Genomic DNA, 15,776 nt, shown 5'->3' with positions numbered 1-15,776 from the left:
TCGGGAACTCTGTGCAAAGGCGAAAAGTACAGAGTCAGCTCATTTTGCACAAATCCTGGAAGCAAGCCTGCTTATCCCTCAAGCCATGCACTTTCTGCCGGAATATGGTCTTCGGAAAAACAGGAAGAAACGCCTCTGAATGTTTCACTGGAATCGTGTTGACAGTATTTGCAGGGAGGAGATGAGATTCTGCTGGCATGACATGAAAGATTAGGCTTGATCTTGAAGGACGTAGTAAGACAAACCCTCTCAATCACTCCCATGAGATGGGTAGTATAAACCGTTACACACCGCTCCAGTGACACAGCTTCAGATTAGGGATACACGATATACCGATGTTGTCATTTTTAGCTAATATCGGCCGATTCCGATATGTTCACGATATATCGATGTCTAGTTTAACGCCGTGGTGCAAAACCAATGTCAAAGCTCACGTGCATGCCTATATAACGAAGGTACATGACGCAATGACGCCACACAAAATTTTGCGCTATACGTTCAACACAGCATTCCTAAACCAGCCCACAATGTCTGCCAGTCAACAAGTCAAAATTTCAGCGAGACAACTCAAAGGTGAAATCCATTAAAGCCAAGATAATGGAATTCATTGCCCTTGATAATTAACCGTTTTCTGTCGTGGGTGATGTTGGCTTTCGCCGACAGGTCGAGCACCGGTTAACACTACCAAGTGCGCTACTTTTCCAATGGGACTCACAATCACGGCCGGATGTGATACAGCCTGGATTCGAACCAGGGAGTGTACTGACGCCTCTTGCACTGAGATACAGTGCCTTAGAACGCTGTGTCCATGTGTGTGACTCCATCTCTAGTCATTATCTGTCTATTAATTTGGTAATATTCATATTATATTTAACTGTATTTTTACCTGTATTTGAGGTCATGGACGTAGGTACTACCCAGCAAGCTCTGGATGGTTCTCTTGGTCTCGTCCAGCAGGTTCTTGGTGGCAGAGTCTCCCACGGCCAGCGTGACGATGCGCCCCGCAGGCAGCGACTGGAGAAGATGCATAAGCCGCCGGCTGTCGTTCCGTGAGTCATATGTGTCGTAGCGCTCGGTGAACAGAACAGCGGCTGTGTCCTGGTCCACCACACGCAGGTTGATGCCACGGCTAAAGTTGCGCTGAAAGGCATAGCCCCCCGTGGCTAGGCCTGAGGACGGGATGCTGCGGGTCAGGAGGGTCCACGACAGCCTCTCTGTCCCGTGAAGCTCCAGGGTTGCGCCTCCACGCACCCCAATGAACTTCCGGCCCAGTTCCGGTACTTCTGCTACGGCCTTCTCGTCTGAACGGCCCAGGAGGGTGATGGTGGCCCGGGAGCGATAGCGGCATTTGGGGGCACCGATGTGCAGCGAACCCCCGTCTTCAATCAGCACATTACGCGTTCTGAGAGTGATGTTTTTGGAGCCCTCAGTATTGTCTGCAAAGACCACTCGGCCTGTGGGAAGACAGATATAGGCTAAAACATAAAACAATCACTTCATCAGAGGCCATTTCTTTGTGATACTTTCTAGAGAAAGCCATATTATTCTCAACTTAATCTCGGAACCCAGTGCCAAATACTGCATGCTCTGTCTCTATTTACTTCTGGGGTGGAAATGTGTTCAGATCAGAGATAGGACCTAACCTACCTCCTGATTGGATGGTTAGGGAGTAGAAGGTAGCAGAAGAGTCCAATCGAAACAGATCTCCCCCTCGGACGACCATGGCCTTCTCTGGGTTGTGACCTGGGTTCCAGCTGCTCAGGGAGGGGCTGTGGTCTGGACAGTTCTCTGTGCACACAGACAGGACCAATCAAAGACAACATCACATCACTGACACAGCACATAGATAGCGAAGCTCTGAGTCAGAGTAAAACAGGTAATAGAAAACTGATAGAAAACTATAGTAAAAAAACAATAGAAAACTATAGTCAATAACTTATGAGTATGGTGGAGCAATGGGCCTAAGTAACTTAGCCAAGTCTGTATTAACAGCTCATAACATCCTTATACTCACACAAACACACACTCACCGTCCAACACGTCTCCACTGGTGAGGCTGAGGATGAGGATGAGCAAGAGGAAAAAGGCCCCCAGGGAGACACTAAAGCAGATGAAGGTGTTCTTCCTCAGAACCTGAGCACGCTCCCGGTGCTGGCCCTCCTCTGATAGGTTAAAGGTTGCCCGGCACTCAGGAGGCGGGCCAATGAGCTTCAGAGGGGGAGGGGGTGGGGCCTTGGCCGGAGGTGGGGAGCGGACAGGTATGACCCTGCCGGAGACGCATCCTGGCGACCGGAGGTTACCGTTGGGTGGGGCCACAAAGACAGGGACGCGACTGGGGCCATCACTCATCTGCATGGTATACGTCTGCTACCGACAGAGAGAGAGAGAGCGAGAGAGAGAGCGAGAGAGAGAGAACGAGAAATTTTTTGGCTTTCTTTAATGAAACATTCTCATTTCATTAAACCCCCCCCCCCACGCCCCCTTAAAATAAAACACCAAAATATAACCTGTACTGCATACATGTACCATACTCACCTTGCCCTCGACCCCACGATACAAAACAACACCACACATCACAATAACCAAAAACCACTTCTACAACCGTATATCCAAAACATCTTCCCCAGCTATACAGGCAACCCCCCCAACACACCATATCTCCTCACTTTTTAACATTTTATAGAACTCAAATTCTACCCTAAGGCGTGCAGAGGGTCTGTTATCCCCCCACCTTTGACCCTGTTCCTCCTTGTTAGCCAAATAGCCAACTTTGCCTGAGCAAACAGAAAATTCAACAAAACACATTTAGCCTTCTCCTTATTTGAGTACCTCTACCCCATTATAAACATCCCAACAGTAAAAACCACTCCCAACCTCTCACACAGACATTCCAACAGAGACATTGTTGGCATTAACCTGGCACACACAGAAAACACATGAATCACAGTTTCTCTCATAACACAGAAAGGACACCCCTGCCCGGATTTCCACCCGTCCTCTCCAAGCAGTCGCAGGTCACCCAGCCTAAGTAAACCCGCTGCCATCTGTTGCCTCTGCAGGGTGGCTGACTGAACCGATCTCAAAGAGAGAGAGCTGCCAGACCCTCAGCACTACAGCTGCCAGGCCCCCAGCACTGCAGAGTAAAAGTCTGAGAAACCTGCTGTACTCAGCCTCTCCAGCTTCATGAGGAATAGCTGCCGGTCCAACCCTAATCCGCCAGCTCTCCTCAGCAGAGCGCATGCTGGTTCCCTCCAACCGACATCAATACGGTACAGCAGTCTCTGCACCGCCAACCAAGAATTCACAAAATGGGACAAACACCAAATTGAGACTCTGCATGCAGAATTCTGTAAAAATATATCCTCTGTGTCCAACATAAAACACCAAATAACGCATGAGGAACAGAATTAGGCCGATACCCGCTAATTATCAAAGTCCAGAAAAAAAGCTGTTAAATTCTACAACCACCTAAAAGGAAGCGATTCCCAAACCTTCCATAACAAAGCCATCACATACAGAGAGATTAACCTGGAGAAGAGCCCCCTAAGCAAGCTGGTCCTGTGGCTCGATGAACAGAACAAACACAAACAGACCCCACAGAGCCCCAGGGCAGCAACACAATTAGACCTGTCACGTTCTGACCTTAGTTCCTTTGTTTTGTCTTTGTTTTAGTATGGTCAGGGCGTGAGTTGGGGTGGGCAGTCTATGTTGGTTTCTGTGTTCGGCCTAGTATGGTTCTCAATCAGAGGCAGGTGTCGTTAGTTGTCTCTGATTGAGAATCATACTTAGGAAGCCTTTTTCCACCTGTTTTTCGTGGGTGTTTATTTTCTGTCTTTGTGTATGTCGCCAGACAGGACTGTTTCGGTTTTCGTTCGTTCACTTTATTGTTTTTGTATTTCAGTGTTCAGTTTGATTCATTAAATCATGAACACTTACCACGCTGCAAATTGGTCCTCCGATCCTTTTCGCTACTCCTCAGAAGAGGAGGACGAGATCCGTTACAAGACCCAACCAAATCATGAGAAAACAAAAAGATAATTACTTGACACATTGGAAAGGATTAACAAAAAAACTGAGAAACTAGAATGCTATTTGGCCCTAAAGAGAGAGTACACAGTGGCAGAATACCTTACCACTATGACTGACCCAAACTTAAGGAAAGCTTTGACTATGTACAGACTCAGTGAGCATATCCTTGCTATTGAGAAAGGCAGCCATAGGCAGACCTGGCTCTCAAGAGAAGACAGGCTATGTGCACACTGACCGCAAAATGAGGTGGAAACTGAGCTGCACTTCCTAACCTCCTGCCAAATGTATGACCATATTAGAGACACATATTTCCCTCAGATTACACAGATCCACAAAGAATTCGAAAACAAACTCTTTGATGAACTCCCATATCTACTGGGTGAAATACCACATTGTGCCATCACAGCAGCAAGATTTGTGACCTGTTGCCACAAGAAAAGGGCAACCAGTTAAGAACAAACACCATTGTAAATACAACCCATATTTATATTGATTTATTTTCCCTTTTGCACATCGTTACAACACTGTATATATACATAATACGACATTTGTAATGTCTTGATTATTTTGGAACTTCTGTGAGTGTAATGTTTACTGTTCATTTTTATTGTTTATTTCACTTTCGTATATTATCTACTTCACTTGCTTTGGCAATGTTAACATATGTTTCCCATGCCAATAAAGCCCCTTGAATTGAATTGAGAGAGCGAGAGCGAGAGAGAGAGAGAGAGAGAGAGAGAGAGAGAGAGAGAGAGGAGAGAGGAGAGAGGAGAGAGGAGAGAGGAGAGAGAGAGGATAAATAATGTGGTCTTAAACTCAGGGAAACAAGGCAATGAGCCAGCAGGCATTTACTGTTTACCCCAGGTAAACTGTGGGGGGTTTATCTGAAATTGACAATGAATCTGTCCATCCAGGACAATCCCCTGGGATTGTTTATTTAGAGGGAGTGACCTTGTCTGCCTTTGTCCAGAGTAATGAAGGAGATTTTCAATGGATTTCTACATTCTGAAGCCATGTTAAAATAGCAGACAGATGGCGCCAATTAGAGTGCTAGAGGAAAATGCCCCCACACGCACAAACATACATACACACATACACACGCGCACAAACATACACACACACACAAACATACACACACACACACACACGCACGCACACACATAGAGGACATTACACTACTAAAAACGAGTCTGTGGCACTCCTCTCCAAAAGTCCCTTTTTGACACCCCTGACACAGCCATGTCAGCACCAGTCCCATGCATGAGCATCCAACTGTCTTCTTTCAATGAGAGGAACATATTAACTCTACATGTTCAGTTCATTCGGAAAGTATTAAGACCCCTTGACTTTTCCACATTTTGTTGGATTTAAGCCTTATTCTAAACTGTATTAAATAAAAAACGTTCCTCATCAATCCACACAATACCCCATAATGACAAAGCGAAAACTGGTTTTAGAAATTTTAGCAAATGTATTCAAAATAAAAAACTGAAATATCTTATTTATATAAGTCTTCAGACCCTTTGCTATGAGACTCAAAACTGAGCTCAAGTACATCCTGTTTCCACTGATCATCCTTGAGATGTTACTACAACTTGATTGGAGTCCACCTGTGGTAAATTCAATTGATTGGACATGATTTGGAAAGGCACACACATGTCTATATAAGGTCCCACATTTGACAGTGCATGTCAGAGCAAAAACCAAGCCATGTGGGTGAAGGAATTGTCCATAGAGCTCAGAAACAGGATTGTGTTGAGGCAGAAATCTGGGGAAGGGTGCCAAAACAGTTCTGCAACATTGAAGGTCCCCAAGAACACAGTGGCCTCCATCATTCTTAAATGGAAGAAGTTCAGAACCACAAAGACTCTTCCTAGAGCTAGCCCCCCGGCCAAACTGAGCAATCGGGGGAAAAGGGCCTTGGTCAGGGAGGTGACCAAGAACCCGATGTTCACTCTGACAGAGCTCCAAAGTTCCTCTGTGTTGATGGGAGAACCTTCCAGTAGGATAACCATCTTTGCAGCACTCCACCAATCAGGCCTTCATGGTAGAGTGGCCAGACGGAAGCCACTCCTCAGTAAAAGGCACATGACTATCCCACTTGGAGTTTGCTAAAAGGCACCTAAAGGACTCTCAGACCATGAGAAACAAGATTCTCTGGTCTGATGAAATAAAGATTTAACTCTTTGGCCTGAATACCAAGAGTCACATCTGGAGGAAACCTGAGGCCATCCCTATGGTGAAGCATGGTGGTGGCAGCATCATGCTGTGGCAATGTTTTTCAGCGGCAAGGACTGGGATACTAGTCAGGATCAAGGGAAAGATGAACAGAGCAAAGTACAGAGATCCTTGATGAAAACCTGCTCAGGACCTCCGACTGGGGAAAAGATTCACCTTCCAACAGGACAACAACCTTAAGCACACAGCCAAGACAATGCAAAAGAGGCTTCGGGACAAGTCTCTGAATGTCCTTGAGTGGCCCAGCCAGATCCTGGACTTGAACCTGATCGAACAGCTCTGGAGAGACCTGAAAACAGCTGTACAGCAAAACTCCCCATCCAACCTGACAGAGCTTAAGAGGATCTGCAGAGAAGAATGGGAGAAACTCATACCCAAGAAGACTCGAGGCTGTAATCGCTGCCAAAGGTGCTTCAACAAAGTACTGAGTAAAGGGTCTGAATACTTATGTAAATGTGATATTTCAGTTTTTTATTTTGAATAAACTTGCAAAAATAAAAAATAAACAGTTTTTGCTTTGTCATTATTGGGTATTGTGTGTAGATTGATGAGGGGGGGAAACAATTGAATCAATTTTAGAATAAGGCTGTAATGTAAAACAAAATGTGGAAAAAGTCAAGGGGTCTGAATACTTTCCGAATGCGCCATATATATGCTTCATACAATCAATGCTTTCCTTTTATCAGAAATTCTTCCGACAGACCACCCTCTAAGTATGGCCACAGATGTGACCCACCCAACTCAGGTACAGAGAGAGTCGAGTGATAGTCTGAAGTCAGCACAGGTGGGCCTATCGCTCCGTGTCACTGTTCTGCCCTTGTAACCATGCTGGTTTAGCTGAGGTGCACAGTTTGTGTTCTGAGCAGCACCAAGACTAGAGGAGCCCGCTTCTCTTTGGAATAATGACTCAGCCTTTCAGTCCTTAGATTGAAGCTGGTAAATCTCACAATTAAAGCTTGAGTCTGTGATAAAAAATAAAAAATATAACAGGGCACGTGTTTTGGTATATAGCTGAGGGATGGGGTTAAGGAACTGTAACCCCTCTTACAATTAATAGACATCCCTCTATATGCAAGGACTGACAGTCCATGACATGTAAGAGATCGTTTTAAACCTATTTTGTTGTTTGTAAACAATGAGTAATAAAACCTCATATTTTAGGTTATGTTAATGACAGACAGGCTAAGCTCATGAGGCATTTATAAATTATTCAAGAATCAATAGGTTTCAATTAAGAATTTAAATTACCATTGAACAGCTTGTCCCAAATCCCTGAATAAAGCTTTAACCACATCAGTTAATTAGCTAGCCAGTTAGCCTATTACAATGCATTAACACTGTACAACTTTGAGGTAAACAAATATCTGAAATGGAAAGTCCTACAAACTATCACTCATAGCACAGTACCACATATATTATTGCAACAATGTTTCAACCCAAGATCTTTATAAAGTCAAACTTGTAACCATTATTCCCATAACATAATCATACACCTCTACAACCAAGTATAGTGAAATACAGTGAAATAGTTGAGTAGCATGAAAGATGTAGGGATGGATTTTGGTCACATTTCTATATTAAACACTGCTTTACTGGCACACTGTGGGACTTTATATAGAACAACATGTAACTTTTCAACAACATGGGTTTGGGTACAACAACAAAAAAGCAGCAAGACAGCACCAAGCACCTCTTTTTACCATACAATAATCACATTATTTTGTTAAATCACACAGCAGCTAGGCTACACTATAGACCGTTTGCTAAATACTTATAGGAAATATTCTATCAATAGCCAGGGCTGATAGTGGTACCATCCGAACAATGTGAGGTCTCCTACCTTTCACGGGATTACTCTGTGCCTTCACTGGCCATTCGCTCTCTTCCAAACAGCAAGCGTTGTTACGATGCGTTGACTGGCGGAAGTCATGGAACGAATACTTAGAAAAATCTACAGTTTGCGTTGTGTGTTCTTTTTATACTTTTACATTGTGTTTTCTTTCGGGGCTGTAGACTGCCAGCCCCCGTCCCAGGCGCGGTTTGGAGAGGAAGTGAGCGGAGAGTACGGGCTCATGGGAGGGGCTTGAGTTGACTCCCACTGCCTCCGCCACCTGCTGTCAAGTATCCCTGACTGCAGTGTGCAGTTCGGGGCGGGGCTCAATGTGGGGGCTCACGTTTGACCACGCCCACTGTTTTGGGGGTTCATCTGAGGTTTGACAGTCACACACTGAATACAAACACACACGTTTGTGCAAGGCACATGTTGAATACAAACATATTTCATTTTTGAAGACCATAAGAGATATTATATAAAGTGGTACCAGCACATGTGTTTTTGCTTCATGTTATATTTGAGACAAGCAACTGATATTTGACCCCAAAAAAACATCTGGGTCAGATGGTTTAGAACCCTTTCTTCTTTAAGGTTGCTGCCTCTATCGTCACCAAGCCTATCTCCAACCTTTTTAACCTGTCTCTGGGGAGGTCCTCATTGCCTGGAAGGCCACAATTCATCCTTTATTTAAAGGGAGAGATCAAACTGATCCTAACTGTTATAGATAGGCCTATTTCTATTTTGCCCTGTTTATCAAAAGTGTTGGAAAAACTTGTCAATAATCAACTGACTGGCTTTCTTGATGTCTATAGTATTCTCTCGGGTTTGCAATCTGGTATCCGTTCAGGTTATGGATGTGTCACTGCAACCTTAAAGGTCCTCAATGATGTCACCATTGCCCTTGATTCTAAGCAATATTGTGCTGCTATTTTAATTGACTTGGCCAAAGCTTTTGATACGGTAGATCATTCCATTCTTGTGAGCCGGCTAAGGAGTATTGGTGTCTCTGAGGGGTCTTCGACCTGGTTTGCTAACTACCTCTCTCAAAGAGTGCAGTGTATAAAGTCAGAAAATCTGCAGTCTCAACCACTGCCTGTCACCAGGAAAGTACCCTAAGGCTCAATCCTAGGCCCCACGCTCTTCTCAATTTACATCAACAACATAGCTCAGGCAGTAGGAAGCTCTCTTATCCATTTATATGTAGATGATACAGTCTTATACTCAGCTGGCCCCTCCACGGATTTTGTGCTAAATGCTCTACAACAAAGCTTTCTCAGTGTCCAACAAGCTTTCTCTGCCCTTAACCTTGTTCTGAACACCTCCAAAACAAAGGTCATGTGGTTTGGTAAGAAGAATGCCCCTCTTTCCACAGGTGTTATTACAACCTCTGATGGTTTAGAACTTGAGGTAGTCACCTTATACCAGTACCTGGGAGTATGGCTAGACGGTGCACTGTCCTTCTCTCACATATCAAAGCTGCAGGCTTAAGTTCAATTTAAACTCCTCTTTCACCCCAGCTGCCAAACTAACCCTGATTCAGATGACCATCCTACCCATGCTAGATTACGGAGACATCATTTATAGATCGGCAGGTGAGGGTGCTCTCGAGCGTCTAGATGTTCATTACCATTCGGCCATCAGATTTGCCACCAATGCTCCTTATAGGACACATCAGTGCACTCTATACTCCTCTGTAAACTGGTCATCTCTGTATACGCAAGACCCACTGATTGATGCTTATTCATAAAAACCCTCTTAGGCCTCACTCACCCCTATCTGAGATATATACTGCAGCCCTAATCCTCCACATACACCTGTTCTGCCAGTCACATTCTGTTAAAGGTCCCCAAAGCACACACATCCCTGGATCGCTCCTCTTTTCAGTTTGCTGCAGCTAGCGACTGGAACGAGCTGCAACAAACACTCAAATTGGACAGTTTTATCTCAATCTCTTCATTCCAAGACTCAATCATGGACACTTACTGACAGTTGTGGCTGCTTTGTGTGCTGGATTGTTGTCTCTACCTTCTTGACCTTTGTGCTGTTGACTGTGCCCAATAATGTTTGTACCATGTTTTGTGCTGCTACCATGTTGTATTGCTACCATGCTGTGTTGTCATGTGTTGCTGCCTTGCTATGTTGTTGTCTTAGGTCTCTCTTTATGTAGTGTTGTCTCTTGTTGTGATGTGTGTTTTGTCCTATATTTATATTGAATTAATTTATTTATTTTAATCCCAGGCCCCCATCCCCATCGGAGGCCTTTTGGTGGGCTGTCATTGTAAATAAGAATGTTCTTAACTGACTTGCCTAGTTAAATAAAGGTTAAATAAAATAAATATTGTTGCAGTGAACAGTATGTCATGTGCTGTTAAAATTGTGTTGATAAATGTTTGTAATTATATTATTTCATTGAGCATATACAGTGGGGCAAAAAAGTATTTAGCCAGCCACCAATTGTGCAAGTTCTCCCACTTAAAAAGATGAGAGAGGCCTGTAATTTTCATCATAGGTACACTTCAACTATGACAGACAAAATGAGAAAAAAAATTCCAGAAAATCACATTGTAGGATTTTTTATGAATTTATTTGCAAATTATGGTGGAAAATAAGTATTTGGTCAATAACAAAAGTTTATCTCAATACTTTGTTATATACCCTTTGTTGGCAATGACAGAGGTCAAACGTTTTCTGTAAAGAAAGAAAGAAAACAGATTGTGGTCATTAAGTAATGTAAGGGAACCTCTTGGGATGTGTGTACAAGAATGCACCTTAATTTAGCTAATAGCCTTATTACGTAGTACCTGATCCTGCAGAGCTGGATGCTGAGGTGACATGCTGTGACTTCTTCTACATCATCCTGAAATATATTGGAGAGGGCCGGGGTTGAAGTCTTTAAACATTGGTTGAAGACTATACCACTCATCATGACACCTCCTACCTGTAGAGCGTTTTGTTTTCGCTGTCGTTTTCGATCTTTCAACCTCTCTTCTTCAGACCTTAGTGAGTGAATGACATATATTACATACATTCAATGTGAAAATATATTCAGGTCAGTCTGGCTGCAGTGAAAGAGATTTTAAGGATGCAAATGAAACGTTTTTATAATGTTCAAGACTTACGACTTACGACGTTCTGCAGGAGAACTAGGCACCCTCGTCGCCTAATTTGCTGCATGTTTTCCTTTGAAAAAGAAAATCACACAATCGAATGGTTATCCCAAAAAACATATCCACTAGTGATGAGAAATTCATAATTTATACATACAATGATGCTGGTGGAAACCAAGTTGCAGTGACATGGCTGTTTGCAGCAAACACAGTGTGTCACATTTCTACAACTGAAGCCACTTTATGATTGTGAACTCTGAAAAATACACTCACATGGAAACAAACACCCACACCCCAAAAGTGAAACCCAGGCTACCTAAGCATGATTCTTAATCAGAGACAACTAACGACACCTGCCTCTGATTGAGAACCATACTAGGCCGAACACAAAAACCAAAATAGAAAAACAAACAGACTGCCCACCCCAACTCACGCCCTAACCATACTAAAACAAAGAATAAAATAACAGAACTATGGTCAGAATGTGACAGTACCCCTCCAAAAGGTGCGGACTCCGGCCGCAAAACCTGAACCTATAGGGGATGGTCTGGGTGGGCGTCTGTCCGCGGTGGCGGCTCTGGCGCGGGATGTGGACCCCACTTCACCACAGTTTTTGTCCGCCTCCTCAACCGCCCCCTTGCCCTCTTATGAGGGACGACCCTCGCCACGGGTCCCGAATGGACGGGAGACTCCGGCAGCGCGGGAGACTCCAGCGGCGCCGGAGTGAAGGACGGCTCCAGTGGCTCCTGGCTGGCTGGCGGATCCGGCGGCTCAGGACAGACGGGAGACTCCGGCGGCTCAGGACAGACGGGAGACTCCGGCGGCTCAGGACAGACGAGAGACTCTGACGGCACTGGGCAGGAGGAAGGCTCTGGCAGCGCTGGACAGGAGGGAGCACCTGTAGGGAGAAGACAGAGAGACAGCCTGGTACGGGGGCTGCCACCGGAGGACTGGTGCGTGGAGGTGACACCGGATAGACCGGTCCGTGCAGGAGCACTGGAGCTCTTGAGCACCGAGCCTGCCCAACCTTACCTGGTTGAATGCTCCCTGTAGCCAGGTCAGTGCGGCGAGGTGGAATAGCCCGCACTGGGCTTTGCTGGCGAACCGGGGATACCATGTGTAAGGCTGGTGCCATGTACGCCGGCCCGAGGAGATGCACTGGAGACCAGATGCGTAGAGCCGGCTTCATGGCACCTGGCTCGACTCGGTAAGCATGGAAGTTGGCGCAGGTATCCTACCTGAACTCGCCACACTCCCCGTGTCCCCCCCCAAGACATTTTTGGGGCTGCCTCTCGGGCTTCCAGCCGCGTTGCCGAGCTAGCTCCTCACAATGCCGCCTCTCGGCTTTCGCTGCCTCCAGCTCAGCCTTGGGGCGGCGATATTCACCCGGCTGTGCCCAGGGTCCCTTGCCGTCTAACATCTCCTCCCAAGTCCATCTCTCCAGGTATCGCTGCCTCTCCTGCTGCTGCTGCCTGTTACCACGCTGCTTGGTCCTTTCTTGGTGGGTGTTTCTGTAACGGCATTCAGAGGTGAAAGAAGGATCGGACCAAAGCGCAGTGTGGTAAGTGTTCATGATGATTTATTCAAAACGACCTGAACACTGAAATACAAAACAATAAACGATGTGAACAAAATGAAAACGAACCAGCCCAAACACTCACACGGAAACAAACACTCACACCCCAAAAGTGAAACCCAGGCTACCTAAGTATGATTCTCAATCCGAGACAACTAACGACACCTGCCTCTGATTGAGAACCATACTAGGCCGAACACAAAAACAACATAGAAAAACAAACATAGACTGCCCACCCCAACTCACGCCCTGACCATACTAAAACATACTACTTACTACATACTAAAACAAAGAATAAAATAACAGAACTATGGTCAGAACGTGACACTCTGCAGGAGTTTGATGTCTGAATTGTGTATGTAGTGTAAAAACTGTAGGAAATAGGTGAAAGTAAAGAAAAAGTACAATTCAACAACTTTGCATGCATAACAGTTTTGAACACAGTTGGAACTGAATTAGCCTAGAGGCTGGAACAATGGGTTCAAAGAGAACTGCCCCAACTGATAATGTTATCTATGGTTCTGTTTCCATCTGTTTCATGCACCGAATGGGAAATTATGATTCCTACATACATATTCTACATATTACATTTACTTTAAATAAAACAGAGCCATAGATAATACAAATAAAAAAATAAATGGATAAGTGGTCTTAAACTGAACTACCACTATCCAGATGGGATGAAACAAGGTGCCCTAAAATGGAAAGATCTAGAAAGAAAATCTCCCTAGCTTGTGGCCTCAGTATCTGTTAAATGTGTTAAAATATGAACAGACACCTTTTGACATACAACTTTTAAACCTTGACTTTAAAGTTGTAGGATTTATACTAAAAGAGAGGTAGTGGTTAATAAAATATAGCTATGACGTATTATAATTCTAGCAAAGAATAAGATCGGCAATGAGCAACTTCGTTTTACAATAAACAAACAAAGGCTAAACTAAATTTACTTACACATATTGTCCAATGTCCAGGTTCCCATACTGGAATAAGAATCCACTGCTGACCTGCTGCATTCTCCTAAGGAAAGGAAAACAATAGTTGAATATAAACGTGAGTACTTCGTTATTACAAAAATAATAGCCAACACAATAAGAAATGGATGAATCATTAAAGAAATTACTGGCAAGTGATCCATGGGGTTCAATGATGCTGGTGGAAACCAAGTAGCAGTGACATGGCTGTTTGCAGCAAACACAGTGTGTCACATTTCTACAACTGAAGCCACTTTATGATTGTGAACTCTGAAAAATAGGAATAACAGTAAAGTAACAAGTTATAACAATGAAACTAAATACACTGATGTAACTGAAAAAAATAGGGCAAATCAAAAAAACGTGAACGTCAAATATATTTAATAAACAAAGAAATAAATAGTACCTCTGTGCCTCACTGAAGCATGACCTTTGATGTGGTTGTTGACCTTTGATGTGGAACCATATATTGTTCAGCCTTATGTGCAGAAGGGGCAGTGATGAAGATGACTGCTGCTGCATGTAGTTTATTTCCGCCCTACAATAACATGTCTCATCAAAGAAAATAAGCATAGACAGAAATGGCATGATAATTAGAAAGGCATAAAATAAGCTATTTAATTTCATGATTGTATATACTTTGTCTAGGCTGTGTAGACTCACTATGTGTGACTTAAGGAATGGCGGTCGGCATCAACGATACACATTTAGAGCCAGCCAAACACATGGCATATATTGAAGAAACACAAAAAAAATCAACGATCAAATCGATTACATAACCGTACATGTAAACCTAGGCTTACTCCTCAAGTAGGCACATTTGTCCAAATAAGATTGATCTCTCTTTTGAAGAACATATCAAGACCATTTCAAGGACAGCTTTTTTCCATCTACGTAACATTGCAAAAATCAGAAACTTTCTGTCCAAAAATTATGCAGAAAAATTAAACTTCAGTTAGTGCTAAATACGGCTGCTAGAATCCTGACTAAAACCAAAAACTTTTATCATATTACTCCAGTGCTAGCCTCCCTACACTGGCTTCCTGTCAAAGCAAGGGCTGATTTCAAGGTTTTACTGCTAACCTACAAAGCATTACATGGGCTTGCTCCTACCTATCTCTCTGATTTGGTCCTGCCGTACATACCTACATGTACGCTACGATCACAAGACACAGGCCTCCTAATTATCCCTAGAATTTCTAAGCAAACAGCTGGAGGCAGGGCTTTCTCCTATAGAGCTCCATTTTTATGGAACGGTCTGCCTACCCATGTCAGAGACGCAAACTCGGTCTCAACCTTTAAGTCTTTACTGAAGACTCATCTCTTCAGTGGGTCATATGATTGAGTGTAGTCTGGCCCAGGAGTGGGAAGGTGAACGGAAAGGCTCTGGAGAAACGAACCACCCTTGCTGTCTCTGCCTGGCCGGTTCCCCTCTTTCCACTGGGATTCTCTGCCTCTAACCCTATTACAGGGGCTGAGTCACTGGCTTACTGGGGCTCTCTCATACCGTCCCTGGGAGGGATGCGTCACCTGAGTGGGTTGAGTGTGCCATGGCGGAGATCTATGTGGGCTATACTCAGCCTTGTCTCAGGATGGTAAGTTGGTGGTTGAAGATATCCCTCTAGTGGTGTGGGGGCTGTGCTTTGGCAAAGTGGGTGGGGTTATATCCTTCCTGTTTGGCCCTGTCTGGGGTGTCCTCGGATGGGGCCACAGTGTCTCCTGACCCCTCCTGTCTCAGCCTCCAGTATTTATGCTGCAGTAGTTTATGTGTCGGGGGGCTAGGGTCAGTTTGTTATATCTGGAGTACTTCTCCTGTCCTATTCGGTGTCCTGTGTGAATTTAAGTGAGCTCTCTCTAATTCTCTCCTTCTCTCTTTCTTTCTCTCTCTCTGAGGACCTGAGCGCTAGGACCATGCCTCAGGACTACCTGACATGATGACTCCTTGCTGTCCCCAGTCCACCTGGCCGTGCTGCTGCTCCAGTTTCAACTGTTCTGCCTTATTATTATTGGACCATGCT

General features: G+C 44.4%; 1 protein-coding gene and 1 long non-coding RNA gene across 9 annotated transcripts in view; both read right to left on the bottom strand.

The window, feature by feature from the left end:
* Positions 1–8,408, bottom strand: part of LOC110525412 (cell surface hyaluronidase) — a 38,574-nt gene extending 30,166 nt beyond the window's left edge. For 2 of the 8 annotated variants that reach the window (XM_021605485.3, XM_021605488.3), the window contains exons 1-4: positions 8,108–8,408; positions 2,031–2,367; positions 1,648–1,788; positions 887–1,454 (exon numbers count right to left, since the gene is read on the bottom strand). In XM_021605485.3, coding sequence (XP_021461160.3) covers positions 887–1,454; positions 1,648–1,788; positions 2,031–2,355 — 1,034 coding nt within the window. In that variant the 5' untranslated portion in view covers positions 2,356–2,367; positions 8,108–8,408. Of the gene's footprint in view, positions 1–886; positions 1,455–1,647; positions 1,789–2,030; positions 2,368–3,936; positions 5,692–8,107 lie in introns of those variants that run through there. The other 6 variants (XM_021605486.3, XM_090237166.1, XM_090237165.1 and 3 more) reach the window with 4 other exon arrangements.
* A 2,370-nt stretch (positions 8,409–10,778) lies between these two features.
* LOC149982784 (uncharacterized) lies at positions 10,779–11,311 on the bottom strand. The gene is made up of 3 exons (XR_016496914.1): positions 11,221–11,311; positions 11,040–11,097; positions 10,779–10,958 (listed from the first exon to the last, which is right to left on the bottom strand). It is a non-coding gene; the product is annotated as an uncharacterized LOC149982784 (long non-coding RNA).
* Between the last annotated feature and the right edge of the window lie 4,465 nt (positions 11,312–15,776).

This window comes from Oncorhynchus mykiss, chromosome 6, assembly GCF_057628025.1.
Source record: "Oncorhynchus mykiss isolate SJ-2025 chromosome 6, ASM5762802v1, whole genome shotgun sequence".
Lineage (NCBI taxonomy): Eukaryota > Metazoa > Chordata > Actinopteri > Salmoniformes > Salmonidae > Oncorhynchus > Oncorhynchus mykiss.
The sequence above is the reverse complement of the archived record's forward strand: the minus strand, read 5'-3'. Positions and strand labels throughout refer to the sequence as shown.